At 44.8% G+C, this 24,400-nt stretch overlaps 2 protein-coding genes across 6 annotated transcripts in view; both read left to right on the top strand.

Moving 5' to 3' along the window:
* The window catches only part of PLEKHG1 (pleckstrin homology and RhoGEF domain containing G1), a 153,165-nt gene extending 133,636 nt beyond the window's left edge, over nt 1-19,529 (top strand). For all 4 annotated transcript variants that reach the window (XM_068151899.1, XM_068151888.1, XM_068151881.1 and 1 more), the window contains 4 exons: nt 5,040-5,258; nt 7,469-7,585; nt 13,912-15,586; nt 16,308-19,529. In XM_068151899.1, the coding sequence (XP_068008000.1) occupies nt 5,040-5,258; nt 7,469-7,585; nt 13,912-15,586; nt 16,308-17,410 (3,114 nt within the window). In that variant the 3' untranslated portion in view covers nt 17,411-19,529. The remainder of the gene's footprint in view (nt 1-5,039; nt 5,259-7,468; nt 7,586-13,911; nt 15,587-16,307) is intronic.
* Nucleotides 19,530-19,590: 61 nt separating this feature from the next.
* Nucleotides 19,591-24,400, top strand: part of MTHFD1L (methylenetetrahydrofolate dehydrogenase (NADP+ dependent) 1 like) — a 166,616-nt gene continuing 161,806 nt past the window's right edge. For both annotated transcript variants that reach the window (XM_068151920.1, XM_068151930.1), the window contains exons 1-2: nt 19,591-19,905; nt 23,443-23,527. In XM_068151920.1, the coding sequence (XP_068008021.1) occupies nt 19,787-19,905; nt 23,443-23,527 (204 nt within the window). In that variant the 5' untranslated portion in view covers nt 19,591-19,786. The remainder of the gene's footprint in view (nt 19,906-23,442; nt 23,528-24,400) is intronic.

Raw genomic sequence — 24,400 nt, 5'->3', positions numbered from 1 at the left:
TAACCTCTCTCAGCTAATGTTAGATTTCACAGTATCACAGTATAACTAAGGTTGGAAGAGACCCCGAGGATCATCGAGTCCAACCTATCAACACAGACCTCATGACTAGACCATGGCACCAAGTGCCACGTCCAATCTCCTCTTGAGCACCTCCAGGGACGGCAACTCCACCACCTCCCTGGGCAGCCCATTCCAATGACGAACGACTCGCTCGGTGAAGAACTTTCTCCTCACCTCGAGTCTAAACCTCCCCTGGTGCAGCTTGAGACTGTGTCCCCTTGTTCTGGTGCTGGTTGCCTGGGAGAAGAGACCAACCCCTTCCTGGCTACAACCACCTTTCAGGTAGTTGTAGAGGGCAATAAGGTCACCCCTGAGCCTCCTCTTCTCCAGGCTAAACCATCCCAGCTCCCTCAGCCTCTCCTCATAGGGCTTGTGTTCAAGGCCTCTCACCAGCCTTGTTGCCCTTCTCTGGACACGTTCAAGTGTCTCAATGTCCATCTTAAACTGAGGGTCCCAGGACTGGACACAGTACTCAAGGTGCAGCCTAACCAAAGCAGAGTACAGGGGAACAATGACTTCCCTGCTCCTGCTGGCCACACACATTTCTTTATGGAATACAATGAATTTCACTATTCTCTTCCATTACCCAGTAAGTGTGGCCAGGACCTTCAGCAGAAACCACCCCTCAGACAGGTTTTGCCTCTCCTGTAGAGAAAATACCTTAACAGTTTCCCCTAACAGATTCTTTTCTTGAATAACAGGAACTTTGTCACCTTCTACCTTTCAAAACAAATCTGATTGTGCAGGTCTAGCTGGATGTACTGAACCTCTACTATTTACCAACCAGGTTGCTTGTGCTAGGTGTTTCTCCCAGTTTTTCAAAGATCCACCCTCCATGGCTTTCAGAGTGGTTTGCAGCAAACTGTTGTAGCATTCAGTTTTCTCTGCATAGTAGGGAATGTGGAATATCCACTCGATGCCGTGCTCTTTGGCCCAGTTTTTTACAAGCTTGTTTTTTAAATGAGTTCCATTGTTTGACTCAATTCTCTCTGGAGTTCCGTGTCTCCACAGGATTTGTCTTTCCAGTCCAAGAATGGTGTTAAATGCAGTTGAGTGAGGAATAGGCTAAGTTTCCAACCATCCATTGCTTGCCTCTACCATAGTAAGCACATACTGTTTGCCAGATCAAGAACAAGGTAGAGTGATGCAATCATTCTGCCAGGCCTCACTGTGCTTGTACTTGGACCATCTCTCACCATACCACAAGGGCTTGATTCGCTTTGCCTGCTTAATAGCAGCACAAATGTCACAGTCATGTGTGACTTACATGATAGCATCCATGGAAATGTCTATGAATCTGTCCTGAGCCCACTGGTAGGTTGCACCTCTGCCTTGATATCCTGATGAATCGTGAGCCCACCAAGCTAAGAACAGTTCACCTCGGTGTTTCCAGTCAAGATCGAGATCAAAATTTGCATCTACTTGAGAAACTTTTGCAGCTAAATCTGTCAGATGGTTGTGGTGTTATTTCTCAGTAGCTTTGCTCTTAGGAATGTGAGCATCAGTGTGTCTCACCTTCACTGGAATTCTCTCAATGTGAGCAGCAATGTCTTGCCACAGACCAGCAGCCCAAATAGGCTTTCCTTTTCTCTGCCAACCATTCTTTTTCCAGTCCTTTAGACAACCCCACAGAGCATTGGCTACCATCCATGAGTCGGTGTAGAGATAAAGCTTTGGCCACCTTTCATACTCAGCTACATTGAGAGCTAGCTGGACAGCTTTTACCTCTGCAAATTGACTGGCTTCACCTTCTCCATCTTTTGCCTCTGCAATTCTGCGTGTTGGACTCCACGCTGCAGACTTCCATCTCCACTTTCTTTTCAACAAGATGAAAGGGACCATCTGTGAACAAAGCATATTTCTTTTCATCATCAGAAAGGTCACTGTAAGGAGGAGCTTCCTCAGCATGAGGAAACCTCCTCTGGTGGTTTTGTGCAGTCAGTGCCTTCTGGCCAATTTGTGATCATTTCCACCAGATGAGGCCTTTCGAGATTTCCCATTCAAGATCTCAGCATTATCAGAGCCATCCACTTAGACCATGTGGCATCTGTCACATGATGTGGTGAAGAACCTCTATTTGTGCACATCCAATTCAAATCTGGCAATCTGGGAGCTAAAAGAAGTTGTGACTCAGTTCCAATTACTTCAGAAGCAGCTTTTACTCCTTCATAGGCAGCTAGTATCTCTTTCTCTGTTGGAATATAGTTTGCTTCTGAGCCTTTGTAGCCACAACTCCAGAAACCAAGTGGACCACTGCATATCTCACCTGGAGTTCACTGCCGTAAGCACCAGGTTGGACCATTGTCACTTGCAGCCGTGTACAGAATGTTCTTAATGTCTGGACCAGTTCAAACAGGTCAAAGGCTGCTTGTTGCTCAGGACCCCACTGGAAATTGTTTCTCTTTCCAGTCACATCATACAGAGGTTTCACAATCTGTCTGTATCCAGGAATGTGCCGTCTCCAAAATCCCACTGTTCCTAAGAAACATAGAGGTTCTTCCTTGTTGATGGGATTTGCCATGGTAGAGATGTTCTTTATCACATCCTTTGGAATGTGTCAGCGTCCATCCTGCCACTGCACTCCCAGAAACTGAATCTCTCTGGCAGGTCCTTTCACCTTGTCTCACTTGATGGCAAAACCTGCGCTCAAAAGAATGGCAATGGTTTTGTTACCTTTCTCAAAGACTTCCTCAGCAGTTTTACCCCAGGCAATGATGTCATCAATGAACTGGATGTGTTCTGGAGCACCACCTTTCTCCAAAGCATCATGGACCACTGCATGATAGATGGTTGAACTATGAATCCATCCCTGGGACAGACAATTAAAGGTGCACAGTATGCCTCTCCAGGTAAAGGCAAACTGAGGCCTGCATTCCTCTGCTATGGGAATAGAGAAGAAGGCATTAGCAATGTCTATGGTAGCATACCGTTTGGCCTCTTTGGATTCTAGCTCATACTGGAGTTCCATCATGTCTGATACAACTGCACTCATGGGTGGAGTTACTTCGCTCAGGGCACAGAAGTCAACTGTCAGATGCCATTCTCCATTTGGCTTTCACACAAGCCAAACTGGACTGTTGAAAGGTGAATGAGTTTTACTGATGACATTCTGACCTACTAATTGACAAATCAAGCTGTGAATGGGCACCAGAGAGTCATGGTTGGTTCTGTATTGTCTGTGATGCACAGTTTGAGAAGCAACTGGCAGCTTCATGTCCTCTGTCTCATGTTGCAGATTCATCTGAAAGTTCAGATCTAATAGACAACTTCAACTTTACTTCATCAATTTCTACAGTTGCAGATTCATCTGAAAGTTCAGATCTAATAGACAACTTCAACTTTACTTCATCAATTTCTACAGTTGCTATTCCAAAAGTCCATTTGTAACCCTTAGGGTCTTTGAAATGCCCTTTTCTTAGAAAATCCATTCCCAAATACAAGGTGCACGTGGTCCTGTTACAATAGTATGTTTCTTCCACTCTTTCCCAGTTAAGCTAATGTCAACCTGCAACTTAGTCAACTCTTGAGATCCACCAGTGACTCCCAGAATAGTTATAGACTCTGATCCTTGATAATTTGATGGTGTTATGGTGCACTGAGCTCCTGCGTCAACCAAGGGCCCGTACTTCTGAAATCTTGATGTGCCAGGCCACTGAATGTATACATCCCAATAGATTCTGTTATCTCCATTATCCCTTTCCTTCCCCTGGTGGGAGGCAGGGCCCCCCTAATTATGGGTATTACATCCGCATGTGCAGTTGACACAGCCCCTAGTTTTAGTGTTAGAATCACTGTTGGATCAATTAGAGTTCTTCTGGGAAACTGAGGAAGTAGCAACTACCCTTCTGCTATTGTTACCTCAGGCTCTGCCACTCTGCAGCTACCACAGTCTCCTGAAAAGATCAGAAGCGGGTTGACCATCCCACCTATTCATGTTTTCACCAAATTGATCATGCAGAGGTATCTCAATAATCTCACGTGATTGCCTCTGTTGCCTGTTTTGGTTTGGCCTAGTTAGAAATGTCCTTCTAGGAGGATGTCTGTTTCTAACAGCTGAAACTTGTATCTATCTAGAAGAAGAAGAATTGAGATCATCCCCCTTTGCCAATTTGGATACGGAGGTTTTAAATTCCTCCTTCTGCTCTTTCGTGCAATTCTTTATCTCTCCAGACTCTCTCATGACTTAGAACACAGTATGCTCTGTAGAACCTACATGATTTTTCTTGTATTGATTTTAGGAATGGAAACAAAACTATAAATGTTTTTTAACATCTCTGATAATGTTACTGGAATGAAAGCAACAGAAATACAGCTAACAATGTCAGGAATATCTAATAAAGAAAAAAGTGACTGATAAATATACTTTATAATACAGCACAATCGATTCCTAATGCTATAGAGTACTTAAAAATGCCACTCTAATTGTGGAAGTGCTGTATATAAAGATGGTGTTTATTCTTTGGAGGCTATTGTCTTTCCATTTTTAAAATAAGATTGGAAAGTTTCATCTTATCTTGACATGTTAACCCTGATACATATCGAAACAGAGCAGGTAACAGCTTAAGCAGATGGAAAAGATCAGTTCCAATTTTAAACATTTTCTGTAAGAATTTGTAATGAACTTTCCAGAGCAGTCTGAAAGTCTCATGTTGAATTTCAGATCCTAAGGTTTTATTTGGGGTGGAATTTAAAGTGGTATTGTTTACTAGATTTACAAACAGGGTGCATTAGATATGAGCTCATTGGGATGCAGTAACACAGAATCCCATGACTGAGGTGGGGATTTTTTGCATATATTTTTTTACTTTTAAATATTCTGTAGAAAAGTACAGATTATTCTACCCCTTCCTTTATAAATCTTATTGTAGTGCATCTAACTGAATATAGCTGAAACATTGTCTGTTAGTAAGATAGTGTCTTACTGAAATATATCATCTCTGTAAACCTCTAATCAAAGTTTTGTGGTGGTTTTTTTAAAGCGGATCAGTATTGAAGGTGCCCTGTTATCTCAAGCCACCAAACTAGGATCAAATGAAGCTTTGCTGAATTCTAGAAAAAAGGTTCCATTGGAGCCCAGTGGGCTGGAAAGCCAATTTCAAGAGTCCATCGAGCCAGCATACAGCAGTGATCAGGATGAAATTCTTCAGACTTCTGCTATGGAACAGATCGATGCTGATGATGAAGAAGAGTCGGAACAGGTAAGACATAAAAGAAGGGAAATGACAAGCAGGTAAGAAGGGAAGAAATAAAATCCTTTTTTCTTCGGGAGAATAAAAGAAGTATTAAAATTACCTGCAAACCAGCAAGGAGGCAGGAATATGTTACAAATGTTTATAACTTTCTTTCCCTAGAAACATTTTTATTTAGACCTCATGCAATGTAAAAGTACAGAGGAAGAAATTTCTTGAATTTCACCCATTTCTTGAAAGAGATTTTACTTAGTCCTTGCAGTCCTCAAACCTAATTCTGAAATAAAGCTATTGCTTTTACCTGTTGCATACACCTGACCTTTCCTTGTTTCTTCAGTTCATACTGTGAAAGAAACCTTCCCAGGCCACATGCAGAGATAGTGTCTTCAGGTCTCCAAACAAGAACTTAACCAATTTTAAGTTAAGATTCAGGCACAGCCGTGTGTAATGTGATGTTTCACGACCTGTAGCTGCTGGCAATAGCTAGGAACACGTGAACTTCAATATGAGAATTTGTAAGTAGATTTCTGGGAATGAGAATCTTTATCTGTTACTGCTGTACAGGTAATAGCTTTCCCCATTCTACACATTTCCACACATCACAGAATCATAGAATTAACCATGTTGGGAAAGACCTTTGAGATTGTCAAGTCCAACCTATCACCCAACACCATCTAATCAACTAAACCATGCACTAAGTGCCTTATCCAGTCTTATTTTAAACACCTCCAGGGACAGTGAATCCACCACCTCCCTGGGCAACCCATTCCAACGGCAAATCACTCTTTCTGGGAAGAATTTCTTCCTAACATCCAGCCTAAACCTCCCCTGGCACAGCTTGAGACTGTATCCTCTTGTTCTGTCACTGGTTGCCTGATAGTAGAGACCAACCCCCACCTGGCTACAACCTCCCTTCAGGTAGTTGTAGACAGCAATAAGGTCTCCCCTGAGCTTCCTCTTCTCCAGGCTAAACAACTCCAGCTCCCTCAGCCATTTGTCGTAAGGCTTGTGCTCTAGAACTCTTATCAGCTTTGTTACCTTTCTCTGGATATGTTCAGGCATCTCAGCATCTTTCTTAAACTGAGGGGCCCAGAACTGGACACAGTACTCAAGGTGTGGCCTAACCAGTGCTGAGTACAGGGGCACAATGACTTCCCTGCTCCTGCTGGCCACACTGTTCCTGATACAGGCCTTCTTGGCCACCTGGGCACACTGCTGGCTCATGTTCAGCTGGCTGTCAACTAATACCCCGAGGTCCCTTTCTGCCTGGCAAGATCCATCCACAGAGCCCTTCTAACCTCTAACAGATCTATACATGCCCCAAACTTGGTGTTGTATGCAAACTTACTAATGGTGGACTCAAGCCCCTCATCCAGATCAATAAAGATACTGAATAGGATCAGGCCCAACACTGATCACTGGGGATCAGCACTAGTGACTGGCTGCCAACTGGAAGTGGCACCATTCACCACCACTCTCTGGGCCCGGCCCTCCAGCCAGTTCTTAACCCAGTGAAGAGTGCACCTGTAGTGCACCCGTAGTACTTCTGAAACTCTAGTTTTGAAATGTGACTACATTTAGATAGTCTACATCCTCAGTTTGGTTTAGTTGATGCTGAGGTCATATCCTGGTGTGATCCATTTATTGTGAATTATCCAAACTCTATTATTGAAACTCCTTTTGAGTTTTACCTTGCATTTCCTCTTTGAAATTACACTATTTGCATTGTAAAAATTGATAAAAATTGTATCCCCAGTCAGTGTAGTGCAGTGTCTTGCAATTCTCTGTCTTCCTGACACGAGTAAGTACAAAAGAATGAGTAAGTGCAAAAGAATATCACTATAAAAATGTATATTAGTAGCATAGTGTTTAATCCTAGTTGTGGCAACAATCTCAGATTCTCTGTGTTCCCATCGTGTGTGCCCTTCACTCTGAGTTAATTTCAACACCGTCCAACACATAACTTTCTGGCCTTCTGTTTGTTGTTTTGGGTTTGGTGTTTTTTGGTGGAGGAGGCTGTGCTGGTTGGTTGTTTTTTTCTGTATAGCCTGGATGACAGCATATTTTTCAGCTGAGACCTCCTTCTGGTTTTCAAGACTATGAGTGATAGTGAGGCTGTCCCCTCCTCTTTTTAATACAAAACAAATTTTTGAAACTGTACCCCAAAAATGTGGCTTTTATTACCTCTCCTTTGTGCCCTTTTGTTTTTTTAATTCCAGGGAATGCAGCAAAACCCACTGCAGAAATCAAAAGGGGGAAGAAAACGACTTAATAGTCAAGCTGCTGAAAATGTTGAAAAACGGAGAAGTGTTAATCTCAACAAGTGTGATACACAGGTATATCATTATTATTCTAAGAAATCATGTCTAAGAAATTTGTATTTTTTCCTAGGCAGACAGATAAGTAGTCTTCTACTTATAGCATGCATTAATATTCATATAATTGAAATATTCATCTGTATGATGAATATGCTGACCTCAGCTAGCAGGTCGAGGAAGGTGATTCTCTCCCTCTGCTCTACTCCCATGAGACCCTACCTGGAACACCATGTCCAGGTCTGCAGCCCCTGGCACAGGAAGGACATGGAACGGTTAAGAAGGTTAACTGAGGGCTTTAAACTAGGTTTGAAGAGGCAGGGTGATGAAACCAGTCCCTCCAGAGGTTAACTAGAGTCAGTGGTGAAATTTGCAGCCCAGCTGAAGTGCATGTACGCCACTGCATGCAATATGGGTAACAAATGAACTGGAAGTCTACAACATAGTTGCCATTACAGAAGCATGGTGGGATGATTCACGCAACAGGAGTACTGCACTGGATGGTTATGAGCTCTTTAGGTGAGACAGGCAAGGGAGAAGAGGAGGAGGGGTGACCCTGTATATTAGGGAATCTCTCAACGCCAGAAAACTTGAGGTAAAGTATGAACGGATTGAGTGCATATGGGTCAAAATTAGAGAGAAGGCTAACAAAACTTACATCCTGGTTGGATTCTGTTATAGACCACCCAACCAGGATGAAGAAATAGATGAAATATTCTACAAGCAGCTGGGGGTCATGTCAAGGTCACCAGCCTTTGTTCTTGTGGGCAACTTTAACCTGCTAGATATCTGCTGGGAGCTTTAACCTGACAGATATCTGCTGGGAACTTTAACCTGACAGATATCTGCTGGGAACTTTAACCTGACAGGTATCTGCTGGGAACTTTAATCTGCCAGATATCTCCTGGGAACTTTAATCTGGCCAGATATCTGCTGGGAACTTAACACAGCAGAGAGGAGGCAGTCTAGAAGGTTCTGAGAGTGTATGGAGGACAGCTTCTTGACACAGCTGCTATGTGAGCCTACCAGGAGAGAGGCCCTGCTTGAGCTGCCGTTCTCAAATAGAGAAGGGCTGGTGGGAGATGTGATGGTAGGAGGCTGTCTAGGGTGCAGTGATCATGAAATAGTGGAGTTTTCAATATGCAGGGAAATGAGGGAGAAAAAGAAAAACCCTTACCTTGGACTTCCAGAGGGCAGACTTCAGATTATTTAAGCAACTAACCTGGAGAGTACCTTGGGAAGAAGCCCTTAAGAACAAAGGGGTCCAGGATGGTTGGACCTACTTCAAACAGGAGCTCTTGAAGGCACAGGAACAGGCTGTGCCCACGTGCCGAAAGATGAGCTGCCGGGAAAGGCGACCAGCCTGGATGTGCAAGCAGCTCTTGAAGGAATTAAGGGAAAAAAGAGGATGTATTGCCTTTGCAAAGGGGGGGAGGCAACTCATGATCGGTTTAAGGATGTTGTTAGATCATGTAGGAGAAAAATTAGAGAGGCAAAAGCCCAGTGAGAAGTTAAGCTGGCCACTGCTGTGAAAAACAATAAAAAGCATTTTTATAAATATATTAATGCTAAAAAGAGAGGCAAGAAGAACCTCCACTCTTTATTGGACCTGAAGGAGAACATTGTAACTAAACATGAGGAAAAGGCTGAGGTTCTAAATACCTTCTTTGCCTCCATTTTCAACAGTAAGGCAGGAGGACTTCAGGAAAACTGACCTCCTGAACTGGTAGATGGGGTCAGGGAGCAGTATAGTCCCCTTGTAATCCAGGAGGAAGCAGTTAGAGACTTGCCGAGTCACTTGGATACTCACAAGTCCATGGGACCAGATGGGATCCATCCTAGGGTACTGAAAGAGCTGGCAGATGAGCTAGCCAAGCCTCTCTCAGTCCTGGCTCACTGGAGAGGACCCTGAGGACTGGAAACTGGCCAATGTGATGCCCATCCACAAGAAGGGTAAGATGGAGGAACCTGGAAACTACAGGCCTGTCAGCCTGACTTCAGTGCCAGGCAAGATTATGGAGCAGATCATCTTGAGTGCAATCACACAGCACACCTGCAGGATGGCCAAGGGATCGGGCCCAGCCAACATGGATTTAGGAGGGGCAGGTCCTGCCTGACCAACCTGATCTCCTTCTATGATCAGGTGACCACCTGGTGGATGTGGGGAGGCCTGTGGATGTAGTCTACCTGGACCTCAGCAAGGCCTTTGACGCCATCCCCCACAGCAAACTCCTGGCCAAGCTGTCAGCCCATGGTTTGGACAGCAGCACTCTGAGCTGGGTTAGGAACTGGCTGGAGGGCCGAGCCCAGAGAGTGGTGGTGAATGGTGCCACATCCAGCTGGCAGCCAGTCAGTAGTGGCGTCCCCCAGGGATCAGTGCTGGACCCCATCCTGTTTAAAATCTTTATTGATGATCTGGATGTGGGGATTTAGTCCATCACCAGTAAATTTGCAGACGACATCAACCTGCGGGGCAGGTGTTGATCTGTTAGAGGGTAGGAGAGCTCTGCAGAGTGACCTTGACAGACTGGCCAGATGGGCAGAGTCCAACGGCATGAGGCTTAACACATCTAAGTGCCAGGTTCTATACATTGGCCACAACAACCCCATGCAGTGCTACAGGCTGGGGTCAGAGTGGCTGGAGAGCGGCCAGGTAGAGAGGGACCTGGGGGTACTGGTTGACAGCCAGCTGAACATGAGCCAGCAATGTGCCCAGGTGGCCAAGAAGGCCAATGGCTTCCTGGCCTGCATCAGGAATAGTGTGTCCAGCAGGAGCAGGGAAGTCATTCTGCCCCTGTACTCAGTATTCAGTATCACTAAGGTTGGAAGAGACCTCAAAGATCATCAAGTCCAACCTGTCACCACAGACCTCATGACTAGAGTAGGGAGGACATTACTGCCCACTGCAGGCTTGGGCTCATGACCTTCCCATTAAGGGTCTTATGCGCTACCAACTGAGCCACTTTACCTCGGCACTGGTTAAGCCAGACCTTGAGTACTGTGTCCAGTTCAGAGCCCCTCAATTTAAGAAAGATGTTGAGATACTTGTACGTGTCCAGAGAGGGGCAGTGAGGCTGGCGAGAGGTCTTGAGCACAAGCCCTATGAAGACAGGTTGAGGGAGCTGGGGTTGTTTAGCCTGGAGAAGAGAACGCTCAGGGGAGATTATATTGCTGTCTGCAACTACATGAAGGGAGGTTGTAGATAGGTGGGGTTTGCTCTCTACTCCCAGGCAACCAGTGACAGAACAAGAGGACAGTCTCAAGGTGTGCCTGGGGAAGTTAAGGCTGGAAATGAAGAGAAAGTTCTTCACAGAAAGAGTAATTGGCCATTGGAATGGACTGGCCAGGTAGGTGACGGAGTCCCTGTCCCTGGAGGTGTTGAAAAAAAAAAAGATTGGATATGGCATTTGGAGCCATGGTTTAGTTCTCAGGAGGTGTTAGGTATTGGGTAATAGTTTGGACTTGATGATCTCTGAGGTCTTTTCCAACCTGGTTGATTCTGTGTGACTCTGTGTGAGTGGGTCCACAGGAAGGCTACAAGAAGGAAGAGGGCTGGAGCACCTCTCCTGTGAAGAGAGGCTGAGAGAGTTGGGTTGTTCAGTATGCAGAAGAGAATGCTTGAGGGAGACCTTATAGCAGCCTTTCAGTATTTGAAAGGGGGCCTACAGGATAGCTGAAGACAAGCTTTTTACAAAGGCATGTAGTGACAGGGTGCAAGGGGTAATGGCTTCAAACTGGAAGAAACTTGATTTACATTAGACATAGCAAGAAATTCTTTCCCATGAGGGTGGCAAGGCACTGGAACACATTGCTTAGAGAAGGGGAGGTGCCACCCATCAAAATGTTCAGAGACAGGCTGGATGGGGACTTGAGCAAGCAGTTCTAGCAGGGGAGGTGCCAGTGTTCATGGCAGGGGTGTTGGAATTAGATGATCTTTAAGGTCCCTTCCAACCCAAATGATTCTATCATTCTATGATTAAAGACTAGTGTTTGGGGTTGGCTTTTTTTTTAAAACAAACAAACAAAAAAATCAAACCAAACCAACCAACTGACAACAAAAAACCACAACTCAAAGCACAAACACAACTAACCAAACCAATCAGCATAGGCTTAAGCCAAAAAGAAATTGTCTTCCCTCTTTTTCCCAACCTCTGGCCAAGAACTGTGATGAAGAGGTTATTAATTTCTTAAAATGACAAATTAATTATATAATTATTAATTTTATTAATTATTAAAAATATTAATAACTGATGAATCACTATTTTATATACATACTCTAGTGCAGGATTGTGAAATACATCCCATAAGTGGCTTAGTGTTTACAATTTGGACCCAACTGGAATGTTTACAGAATTAATTTCTATTAATATAATGGCGGGTGCAATTCCGCCACTTGTCCACCAGGAGGCGATGCTACAGGACGGTGGCGGCTGCTTAGCTATATACAGAAAGTATTACAATGTGTCAGAAGCTTGAACTGGAAATGTTATGCTGCTAGGCGGGGGTGCTTTGAACTGAATGTTAGCGAGTGGAAAGCACATGGAAGGTACACTGTGTCCTTTGTTTGTAGCAAGGTTAGGTGCCAGCCTGCAGCAGGCTGCTGTCGCCGGGCTGGCTCTTGGACTGGTCCGGACGGCAGTGGTGGGAGCACCCTTCTCCCTTGGGCGGCAGCAAAGAGCGGGCAGAACATAGGCTAGCTGGTAGGCAGGCTCCCTTGGCAGGACTCAGGCGACTCCCTCCGGAAGGCAGGGAGCGGTCCTGCGGGGTCGGTCAGGGAAGGCCTGTAGGTCTGGTCCCTGGATGGGGTCGGCCCTCATGTCAGTGGTGTTCGGGGCTGGTGAGGATGGCCCTGGGGAAGAGGATGTGTGGAGCGGCAATTTCCTCTTTGCTTGGCTCAAAGGAGTGGGCGGCACCTTCTCGGAGTGGTCCTGGCTGTGGAGCACAGGGCACATCTAGAGCACGGTGCTCTAGATTTCCCTGGGGTTCACAGGGTATGGAGTGGTGGAAGCGGTGGCTCCTTTTCTCTCCCACAAAGGCAGGGTCATGCAGGCATGTGGCTAGGTACTGGTCCTGCTTTATGCGAGCTGGTATGCACGGTTGTGGCTTGCCAGTCTGCTGCTTAAGGCCAAGGCAGAGGTTTGGGCTGCCCCCAAGTCCCTTCCCCGTCAACTGGGCACTCTTACCCTCGGGGGTCCAGTCCTCTTGAAGACACGGCAGGCTCTTCTTCTGACTGGTGAAGGGTGACAATACAACACTGTATCTTCTCAGGCTTTCAGTGAGGGTCCCTCCTCTGGAGACTCTCAGGGCTGAGGCTTGATGGGCCTGCCCAAATGCTGGCTTCTCCTGTCTTGCAGAGCCTGCTAGTTTGCTTGCTTGTAGGAGTCGAAGACTTACTAACAATGGCTTAATAGCAAAGGCTATGGCACATAGGCAGAGAGCTTGTTAGCTCAAGGAAAGAAAAATAGGCCAAAGAGAAAGAAGGCAACTTGTTTACAAGTTAGGATAACACTTAAAAGTTTCTCGAGCCTGGATTTGGCCCATGGACACTCTCATAAACAACCAGCTTTAGCCTATAGAAAGCGTGAAGATAGAATTATGCCCATACTTGGTAGTGGCACAACCATCCCATGGGATGAGTGCATGCAGTTGCTTATGCCGCCTGGCTGACGCCTTGGCCTTTGTTCCCCTCAGGAAAGGAGGGGGATGTGTCCATCCACACATGCTGGGACAAGTTTCAGTATCTGGGGGCATAATTCTGGGCATAATGTGCCTTCACCACAGAAACATCTACAACATCCTTCATGTTAGCACTGGCAAGCGTGTGGCCTTGCTGTAAATTAGATCTGCTAACTGAACTGGATGAAAACTTAATATAAAAAGCAAATTAAACTTTCAGTGACATATGGTAGAGAGCATAATATACCTTTCTGCTAGGACTGTAGGCAAAGGGAAAGAGAGGAGAATAAAACTGTGGCACAAATCCAGAGTCAGATTAGCTTAATCCAACTGTGAAACTGCAGAGTTAGCATAAAAGGTTTAATCTAGCTCCTGCCAAACATGTTTGCCTTTAGTTACTCATGCCTGAGCATGAGCCAGTGTCTCGTATTTGCATTAGGATGTTATATAACGCCAAAAGTGACACCTAAGCCATGGTAAGGATTAGGACACAAAGTAGAATGGCACTGCATTTTGGCTCCCTGACTCTCTAGTAAGGAGCCTTCTCCCCCTGCCCTTCTCCACCATGCTGTAGGACATGCTGGTGCTATGGCAGTTCTGTGAATGGAGGGAATCACTGTATTATTGCAGGGCACAGGCTAATGTTAACTAAGTATTCCAAATCTCTGCAGATCTCCAAGGACCCTTCAGATGAAGAGTCAACCCAGCTGAGTACCAGTCTTCCATTTTCCTGCACAGCCAGGCAGCCACAGTTGCTTAGACAATTCAACACACCCCAGAGCAACTCACTGATCATGAATATCCTGGGGGGAAGTACCTCTGTCAGAAACATCTGGACTGACCATCAGATCAGGCAGGCATTGTTCCCCAGCCGGCGCCCACCTCATGAGAATGAAGATGATGAAGATGATTATCAGATGTTTGTACCATCAGGGTCTACATCTAACACTAGTTCAGCTGTGGGTGGAGAAAGGAGGGGTTCTTCTGGGCGTCCATGCAGCTGGCACTTGGGAGTAGTGCATCAAAATGAGACTTCCAGCCCCACTTGTCATAAAATTGTTAGGCGGGCCAGTAGTGCTGGCGAAAGTAACACATGTCCAGCCAGCACAAGGCATAAAACAGGGGAGCGTGGCTTTCGAAGGGATGCAAAGAGAGCAGAGGTGAGTGGTATGAATGCATATCCTGAATCTTCAGAGGAGCTGACCATTGATGATATTGAACATGTTTATGATAATATAAGCTATGAAGACTTAAAGCTGATGGGTCTGACAAGAAGGGAGGAGACAGACCATGGTCCCCAGAGATCTGCTAGAGATTCCCTCTATGAGGCTGGAAACAAAAGCAGCTTGGATTCACCCTCCAAAAAGAGGACAGCAAATCAAAGCAGGGTCTCCATTCGTGCTAGTAGGGAAGAGATACTACTCAGTAGAGAAGCACCTACTTCAAGTTTGGATGAGCTCAGGATTGTTGAAGACAGTATCTATGACACCATAGTGCTTCCAGAAACACCATTACTGAATTTTAAATGTGATCCCTTAAAATGCTCTAAAAGGAGAAGTTTTCTGGGCCTAGAAAAGAACTTTGCATGTTGTGACAATCTACAACAGTTTGTTTCTGAAGAGAGTCTCCAATTCAGTGAAGATGAAAGTCATTACCATCACGTTCCCACTGACAATGACTATTTGAGCTTAGTAGATAGCTCCTCCAACTCGGATTCACTGTCCCATAAGTCTGCAGCAGATAAACTCTCAGAAGAAGTTGATGAGATTTGGAATGACCTGGAGAACTACATCAAGAAGAACGAGGAAAAGACAAGAGACCGTCTCCTTGCAGCCTTTCCTGTTTGTAAAGATGATATGCAGGACAGGCTGCATGCTGGTAGTACACCTCAACTGAGTAAAGATGTAGAGTACTCGCTGTCTACTCTCTCTCTGCCAGAAAGTCCTATATTTCCAAATACTCTGAAGCCTAGGGCTGCCACCATAAGTGAGGCTAATCTCAGGCTTGAAGACAATACACCATGCAAGGAGAACTCTTTTATGAGTCTAAACAGATCTTCCTTCTCATGCGAGATGCCTTTGGTAGATAGTTCATATGAACCTGCCAATAGTGTTCTGTCCAATGCACATGCAGAGGGCACAGAAAATGACTTGGCTTTTGTGGATAAAACAAAGAACAGAGTTTTTATGATGGCAAGGCAATACAGTCAAAAAATTAAGAAGGCTAACCAGCTTTTGAAAGTTAAAAGTCCAGAGCAGGAACAGCCAGCTAACAGGCAGCAGAAACTGAAACACAAAGATCTTGCTGCTATTCTGGAGGAGAAGAAACAAGGGGGTCCTGCCATTGGTATGTTTAAAATACTTTTATAATATATATTTCTTAAGTAACTTTCAGTGAAATTCATGTACTGAGCTGGAAGATTATGAGTTTTTCCCACCTTGTTAGCTGAGTATCAGTATTGTATTTTCTGTGTTACCACTGAAACGAGATTTCTTCTAATATGAATAGTCATTTACATCTCAATTTTGGTCATTACTTGATAAAATTGGGAAGAAATAGAAGGCTAGTGTTGGGAAAAATCAGTTCAGCTGAGGCTGGAAATAAAAATCATGCCAGTTATATATGTGCAACAATTTTGGAACTAATTTTGTCCATAGTCAATTGAAACAAATCAGAGACATGGAGCCAGTGAGTGCTGTGCACTGGAATGCTGTTCCTGCTGCCTTGTGATATTTATAAAAGTTTCTAAATATCTTATTTACCAGGCAATTTTTAAAATGTTCTGTTCCATTTTAACACATAACAAGAAGTGTATTATTGGAACTGTGCACTACATTGAGACCTGCATTACTATTGACTGTCACAAGATACTCCTTTTCTCAGTGCAATGTGTTGGAATGTAGGGCAATGCATGGCTCTTCCAGCCTCCATTGTTTCATGTTACTTCATTGAAGATATTGCCACAGCTATAAACTTTTCTCAAAGCATTTTGAGATCTTTTAATTTTTGCATGACTCATTTGAATTGATTGCTTGTCACTGATAAGTTAATTCTCCCTCCTTTCTAGGTGCCAGAATAGCTGAATATTCTCAGCTTTATGACCAAATTGTCTTCAGAGAAAGTACACCTAAGATCCAAAAGGAAGCCTGGGCCACTCCTCAGGAGTCACCAGCTGGAAGGTTTTCCACACCTGTGGCTGCATCTCCTCCCTGTTCCAAATCTACCAGTGAAGGCTCAAGAGCAGAAGATTGGCTTTTGAATTCTACGTACAGTAATGGCGAGCTGGCTGACTTCTCTCCATGGTCTGAATCCCAAGACCCAAATTCCAAGAGCTCCTGTACAGAAGGTGGTACAAAATGCCATTCAAGACAGTTGCCATTAGCTGGCTCAGTGCCTTCCCTTCAGAATTCTAACCGTTTGCATGTCCCAGCACAGAGGTGGAGTGCCATTATAAGCCAACCAAACAAAGAAAATTTGCACCAAGACCATATCTATAATTCCCTTGGGAGAAGAGTAAGCAATGTAAAACTACACACGTACAGCAGGTCACAGTCATCTTCCTCAATTGTGGTCAACAGGTCTGGAGAATCAATTGTGTATCCTAATGAAATGGACAAGAGAAAGCTCCATTTGAATAGGGATTTCCGATTCAACACCCTTCAAAAGCCAGGTCTTGCTCCAGGATGTACAGGAACTGATATGAGGAAGCAGATCCCTGAAAACTGCTCAGATGTGACTCTGCAGGACTCTCAAAAGGTCTTGAAAGTGAACAGAGCCTCCCCTCTGACAGCACAGGTGGCCACTCAGAACTATTTTTCAAATTTCAAAGATAGTGAAGAAGGAGAAGGGGATGATGATGACTATGTTGAAATAAAGTCTGAAGATGAGGGGTCTGACTTGGAGACTTTTCAGAACCAAACAAGGAAGTCAGATCCTAAACTGTGTAATGCAGACACTGCCCCTTCTGAATCGCTCTGCAGCAAAACTGACTCTTGTACTCCTGCAAAGTCCACTGGCAGCAAACAGGCACTTACCCCATATCTGACTGCATATAGTGATTCAGATAAACTGAACGACTACCTGTGGAGAGTACCATCTCCTAATCAACAGAATATTGTCCAGTCTTTAAGGGAAAAGTTTCAGTGTCTCAGTTCAAGTAGCTTTGCTTGACGCTTTCAGTAATTTCTAGCTGTACTGCCTTGTTGGGTCAAAGTATATACTAGGACAATCAGTACTGGCATCATGTATTCCATAATATTACACAATTGGGCATTGTATTACAGTAATATTGTAAATAGATATGAAATATATATTTTTTAAAATAGTTTGGAATCCTGGAAGTGAAAAAGGCCACGTGCACGCTGTCTCGTTCCTTAACGCAGGTGGACTTCACATCTTCTGTTTAACTTTTGCATCTCTTCACTTGTTAGGTGTGACATTCTTTCTTACCATCAATCCAACTGTGATGCCATTTGATTCTTAAACCATTTTATCATGTGGAAACCTTGGTATTTGGACTTTCTTCTTGGTGACCAGTATTCTGCATCCAAAATATTCCTGTGACTACTCTGGTTACATATGGGAACATTTAGCTGAGCAGCTGCTCCTGTGACGGTGCGGATTTCTGAGTAGGGTTCTGATAATTACACCAACATGCTATGTGTGCCATTACACATGCTTTTTGCACGTTAGTTTTCATCAGACAGATTCCAAGTGTGTGGGACCAATGCATATGCTACATTACTTTAGAACAGGTGCTTGCAAGGGATGCCAGACTGACAGATCTGCATCTGAAGCCTCTTCTACTTTCTGTAGTTGCATAGGAGGTAGAGTAGGGGTGGTAGTGGCTTTCCGTGTGAACCTGCGGATGTGACGAAGTCCTTGCCTGGGGAGTGTCTTGGGCAGTAGAAGGGGAGATCCACTGCTTCTGAAGACAGCTCAACTGGGTTTGGTAGCTCTGTTGATGGTGGTGTTTGTGACATGCAGGCAAAATTTGAGTATCCTATATCTGGGGGCCCAACAGTTGAAAGCCTCTGTGTGTGAGTTTGCAAAGTAATTGTTTTATATTTAGTGGCCTACAGGACATTTGTTCAAGTCCCAAAGTCAGCTACTCCCCAGGACAGAATGAAGCTTGGACAGATTCTTGGGTGAGATATTAATCCTGAGGTATGTTTGACCCATATTGTGGCTCAGCAGTACTGCAGGTTGAGTGACAAACTGCCTTCCCCAGGAAATGTATCTATCTCCCATAGCAGAAAGTTACCATTCCTGGCACAGAGAGATAAAGTATGTATTTTCTAAACTGGCCAGGACTGACTCTAATACAATTTATGTACAATAAAGGTAGCTTAAAAAATGAGAATACATTCCGTTCTTTTGCAAGTAATGTAAGAGTAAATGCTTCCATTTAGAATAAGAACAGGCTTTCCAATACAATGCACGTTCACTTCCCTTCATCATCTTCGTTGCACAGCTTTGGATTCTATTACTTGAAATCATTGTACCTGAGGGAAAACCTAAATATGTCTACGCTGATCATCCTGTGCTTTTTTGGTGCTTAATTTTTTTCATGTTGCCTGGATAAAAACAGTACCAAACTAAACAGACCAATAAATAAAGGAGTTTCATTGAAACACTTGTTTTACTAACCATGTATCATTCCCCTCAGATACAGAGCATTGTACTTCCAGAACGGCCAGCTATTTTACTACATTGGTTATCATGAGGAAAACCTTAAGTTATTAGTGTATGGCTAATTACTTGTAGACTAAGACATAAGAACTTGAATTTGTTAGAATGGATTAAATTATTTACCGCATGTATCTTGCAGGGGCTAAGAATTGTTGGTTTGGGGGCTGGTTGGTTACGGTACTTACTAGCTCGTACCACAGGAATACTTGTTACAGTCAGCACATCCACTGTGATGGGACCCGCGTTTGTCTTAGAAAAATTTGAGTGAGAAATAATGTTGTACATATTTAAGACCCTGTTGTGTAGCAGAGCCTGTATTTATTTAATATAGCTTGTAAAGTATTGTAAATATGAATAGAAGTTAAATCTGTGCTTCACCTGCGCCCGCCTAGATTTGTGTAAGTGGCTAGGGGAATGTTGTGTAACTCGCATCTCATGCAGTCAGTGAAGTTGGGAAGGAGGGGAAAAAATAAAGCCAAACAGAAAAAAAAAGAAAAAGAAAAAAAAAAAGAGAGAGAGAGCAAAGGGACTTCTACTAGCGTGTAACTTCTCCCAGGGACCATTTCATACTATTTTTAATAAATGTTGAGTATCAAAACCTTTTGTTTCCATTCATTGGGGGTCGGGGCAGCGGGAAGGAAAATGACATTCGGTTTTGTTAAGCGGGAGGAGGGAGGTGGTGCTTTCTGTCACTTGTAGGTGACGTTTGGGAGGGATTTCCTGCTTGGTTTCTCGTGTGCGAGTGGCTGAGCGCGGGGGCGGAAGTGCCGTGCTCGGAGCACCTCCCTCGCCGTCCTCTGCCTTGTCCTTCGCTCCGCTCGCCGGCGCTGGTGCAGTTGGATCCCGGCTGGAAGGATGAGAACAGCGGTGGTGCGGCGCTGCCTGGCCCCTGCGCTCCTCGCCGCGCTGCCGCCGAGCCGCGGCCTTTGCGGGCGGCGGACGCTGAGTGGCGGCGCGGCGGCGGCAGCAGCGCGGTAAGAGGCGCACGCAGGGTGGCGATGGCTGATGCAAACGCGAAGGATGGGGAGGTGGAAGGGGGTTAGAGGGGAGGATGTTTCCTCAGTGCATCGGGTTGGGTTTTGGGTTCGTTGATTTTGGGGGTTTGTGATGCCCCACTAGGAAGGGGACCTGGTGGTAAAATGCGCGCCTCCGCAGCCACCGGAATGAGCACACACTGCTGGATAAAGCACTGCCTGGGCGAACAGCCACCAAAGAGTAGTGGTCTGTGGAGTTAAATCCAGCAGGCGGCTGGTCACAAGTGATGCTCCTCAGGGCTCAGTGTTGGGACCACTTCTGTTTTAACATCTTTATTGATGAAGACATAGAGTGTGTCATCAGTGAGTTTGCAGATGACACCAAGTTAGGTGGGAGTGTTGATCTGCACGAGGGTAGGGAGGCTCTACAGAGGGACTTGGATAGCTTGTATCGATGGGCTAATGTTAATGGGATGAGCTTCAACTTTGGCTTGTGGTTTTACAGATGACACAGTAGGTTGCACTACATAAGCCTGGCACTGTTTGGTTAGCTGAAGTTTCTACTTTGCATTATGTTAGCATGATGTAAAGACACAGGCACACTGTACTCAAACTTTTCAAAGCAAAAGGGCATCGAGGCAAACGTTTAGTGATTCAGAAGGAGGGTGCTAAGGCCTCTGTCTCTGTGAGCAAGCATGCTGTCTGTCATGCAGAATGACAGAAACTTCCCAGCATCGGTTTTGCAAGGACTCTGCCTCAACAAATAAGGAAAAGTGCTCTGAAATATAGTGTGATACTGGAGCAGAACAAAAGTAGCAACCAAAGTTTTGAGAAGGCTCTCAGAGTATTAGCAAGTCCTAGGCTAGACGAGTCTGTGGCTTACTGCCAGTTGAGCCTCGGCACCTATCAAGTAAAGATTCTTCTACAGTTCACTGTGTTAGAAGTGAAACACAGATGTAGTTGGCAGCCATGCGGGAAGTGAGGATAACATTGCATTTTTTGAAGCCCAGCAGCAGGGAAAACGAAGAACGTGCTAGGAGTTACCAATGCCCAACTTAGCAAATGGATAGCAGTATTTGCTAAGCAACAAGTGAAGGAGGACTCTGGAGAATAAACACAAATTTCCAGATAATGACTGGCACTTGCTTCTTAGCATCCTCACACACCTTCAGGCATGTGTTACACAGAGGCCTGCACTTCAGCTCTCAGGGCTTTTTCAGAGTGGCATGTGGAAGAGTAGGGTGGAGGACTTCTAGCAGATATTTGTGTGGTCTGTTGCATGTTGCCTGTTTACAGAGTGATGGGCACAAGTTTCAGCACAGTGCTTTGACCCCTGGCTTGTGCAGAAACTGTATCTTTCTCCTGATAAAGAACTCAGTTTTGTGAGGCTCAGTCTACCTTGCTGCTGCTTAGGTTATGTGTGCATTTCTTATGATGTAGGCATGGCATTCAAGTAACAAAACTATCTTCTTATATGGGACAAAAGTAGGAGTAAGGCTGACCACAGAAGGTGCACAGTTGGACTTAGAGCACAATGGCAAGGATACAAGCAAGTTCTAAAGTTTGCAAAGGTAAAAAAAGATATGGCTCAGAACATCCTTAAAGTTACTTTATAAAACAACAGTAGCTCAAAGAAAGTCCTTTCCTCCCTTTCAGAGTAATTTCTTTTAAATGACCACAACTTTTAGTGACAAGATTCTCCACATCAGCAAAACTTTGCTGTGTATCTGGGAGATAAAACTTCCTGCCTACATAATTCAGTGAAGATTGACAGAGGGTCAGTGAAACTATTGAGACCGTGCACAGAAAGAGTAATTGGCCAGTGGAATGGGCTGCCCAGAGAGGTGGTGGAGTCACCATCCCTGGAGGTGTTAAAAAAAATACAGAATACAAAATTAACCAGGTTGGAAAAGATCTTGTGGCACTTGGAACTATGGTTTAGTTGTTAGGTGGTGTTAGATATTAGGTAATAAGTTGAACTTGATGATTTTTTATTTTTTTTTTCCAACCTGGTTGATTCTGTGATTCTGATTCAACAAGGCCAAGTGCCAGGTCCTGCACTTGGGTCACAACAACCCCAAGCAATGCTACAAGGCTTGGGGAAGTGTGGCTGGAAAGCTGTCTGGCAGAAAGGGATCTGGGGGGTCTAATTGACGGGCAACTGAATATGAGCAAGCAGTGTGCCCAGGTGGCCAAGAAAGCCAATGGCATCCTGGCTTGTATTAGAAATGCTGTGTCCAATAAGAGTAAAGAGGTGATTGTCCCCTTGTACTCAACTCTGGTGAAGCCACACCTTGAGTATTGTGTACGGTTTTGGGCATCTCAGTACAGGAGAGATGTGGAGGTGCTGGAGTGAGTGCCGAGAAGGGCGAGGAAGTTGGTGAAGGGCCTGGAGAATAAATCTTACGAAGAGCAACTGAAGGAGCTGGAGCTGTTTAGTTTGGAAAATGGGAGACTGAGGGGAGTCCTCATTGCTGTGTATAACTACCTGAAAGGCCATTGTGGAGAGTCTGGTGCTGCTCTCTTCTTGCAGGTGAACAGTGATAGAACAAGAGGGAACAGCCTCAAACTACCACTGGGTAGGTTTAGTCTGGACATTAGGAAAAAAAAAATTCACTGAAGATTGGAATTTCCTGCCCAGGGAGGTAGTTGAGTTACCAACCCTGGATGTGTTTAAAGGTTGTTTGGGGATGTGATTTAGGGGTGAACTTTGTAGAGTAGGGTTATCAATTGGACTTGGTGATCCTGAGGGTCTTTTCCAACCTGAATGTTTCTGTGATTCCGTGATCATGCCCCACTCCTGGACCATTCAGAGTTGGCTGGGACAGTTTGCCTACCACAGTGCTGACCCAGATTGATCATTAGCTTTTGTAAAGGCGAGGGCATGATGTAGCAAGAAACCACCCTAAGGGCTGGAGTGAGGGTCGTATGCATGTGCAGTAGGGCGCAGAGGAGACCTGGCAGCCACTTACGAAGATATATTTTTCCATAAAGCATTACCAGTGCCTGGCTGCTGCCAGTTTTTCAAAGGAACAGTGCAGGAGACAGACCTCCTCTGTCTCCCTACTCCCCGCAGGTTTGAATAGCAGCCATGCAAGTGGCAAGTTTACTGCTCCTAGAGCTGGTGAAACCCATGTTTAGCTGTAGCAGCCCTAGGTGTAGCCTAGCCTAGCTGTAGCCTACTCTCTGCTTCTGTCACCGCCTGGAAACAAAGGACCTACCTAAGCTGAGGACTCTGGATGGTGGTTCCCTGGTGGGCTGGCCGCACTTTCTCATGAAATAAGACTGGCTAGCTACAAAGTTCTGGGCATGTCAGAGCAATGTACATCACTGCAAAACAAAGGCATTCTGGTCTCTTAAGGTTTTCTGTCCTGGCTTGCTGAATGCCCGCCTTCACAATTTACATCCATAAGTAATTTTGATGATTAAAAGCATATGCACTTAACCACTTATTCTATATTTATAACATAGATTCTGCTGACTGATGTTAGGAATGTTTATTTTGCTAAAGATTTGCCTGTTGTTACTGTGTTGCAGCAACATCACTGAGAATGCAAAGAAATCCTTGGCCTCTCTTAAGAGAGAAAACCCTCGGCTTGAGCCAACGCTTGCCATTATTCAGGTAAAGGATGACTGTATGCTTGCTGACTGTGAGAGGTCCCCTTTGCTGGTCAGAAGCACATGATGTGCAGAAAGTATCTTATTCAAGCAAATTATTTTTCCGAGCTCATTTGCTCAGGTTCGTCTTCCCGGTCGATGGCAGGTTGATTACACACGATAGGATGTTAATAAGCAGTAGAATAACAATCTAGGAAATTCAGAAACTTGGAATACGGAGGAACAAACTGGAAACTCTTATAACGGGAGAACAAACTGTTATGCCGACTCGGGTCGCTAGATGGACCCCTCGGCTTCGCAACGGAGTTAAGCAACAGGTAAACAGGCTGTAAAACTTCAGAAGCAACCGGGTAAACAAGCTTAAGTTACTCACGAACCGCTAGGCTGGGTGAAGCAATACCCGGGGCGTGTGGTTTGTAACCCAAGAGGCAGGGATAATCCAAAAGTAGAAGAGAACACGCTGCCGCTAGAACAAAAGAAGCTAATCGCCCTGAAGACAGGAGCACAATTACAGGTGCTTGTAACGAACAGGGTGTGAGCTTTCAAATCATCCCCTATAAATTCCCTTTTTGAAAACTGAACTGCCCAATGGCAGATTCAAGTCTAGACAAACAGTTCAAGTCCCACTGCAGCTGGGATTTGGTTAAAAACTGCTTTCTTAAGACATGTCACTTTGTCTCTTTTGGTGCTTCTGGATGTGTGAAGGCAAATGTTGTTGGAGATGTTGTGACAACAATGCAAGGGAATGACAGAAATGGACAAGGCTGTGTTGGGACTTTTATTGCAGCCTTTCAAGTACTTAAAGGGGATTTATGAAAAAGATGGGGATTTATGAAAAAGAGAGGCTACCCTCATCTTCTTGCTGACAAGCAACAGG

This window comes from Melanerpes formicivorus, unplaced genomic scaffold, assembly GCF_026170545.1.
Source record: "Melanerpes formicivorus ecotype bairdi unplaced genomic scaffold, bMelFor1.0.p_v2 SCAF_2, whole genome shotgun sequence".
Taxonomy (NCBI): domain Eukaryota; kingdom Metazoa; phylum Chordata; class Aves; order Piciformes; family Picidae; genus Melanerpes; species Melanerpes formicivorus.
The sequence above is the reverse complement of the archived record's forward strand: the minus strand, read 5'-3'. Positions and strand labels throughout refer to the sequence as shown.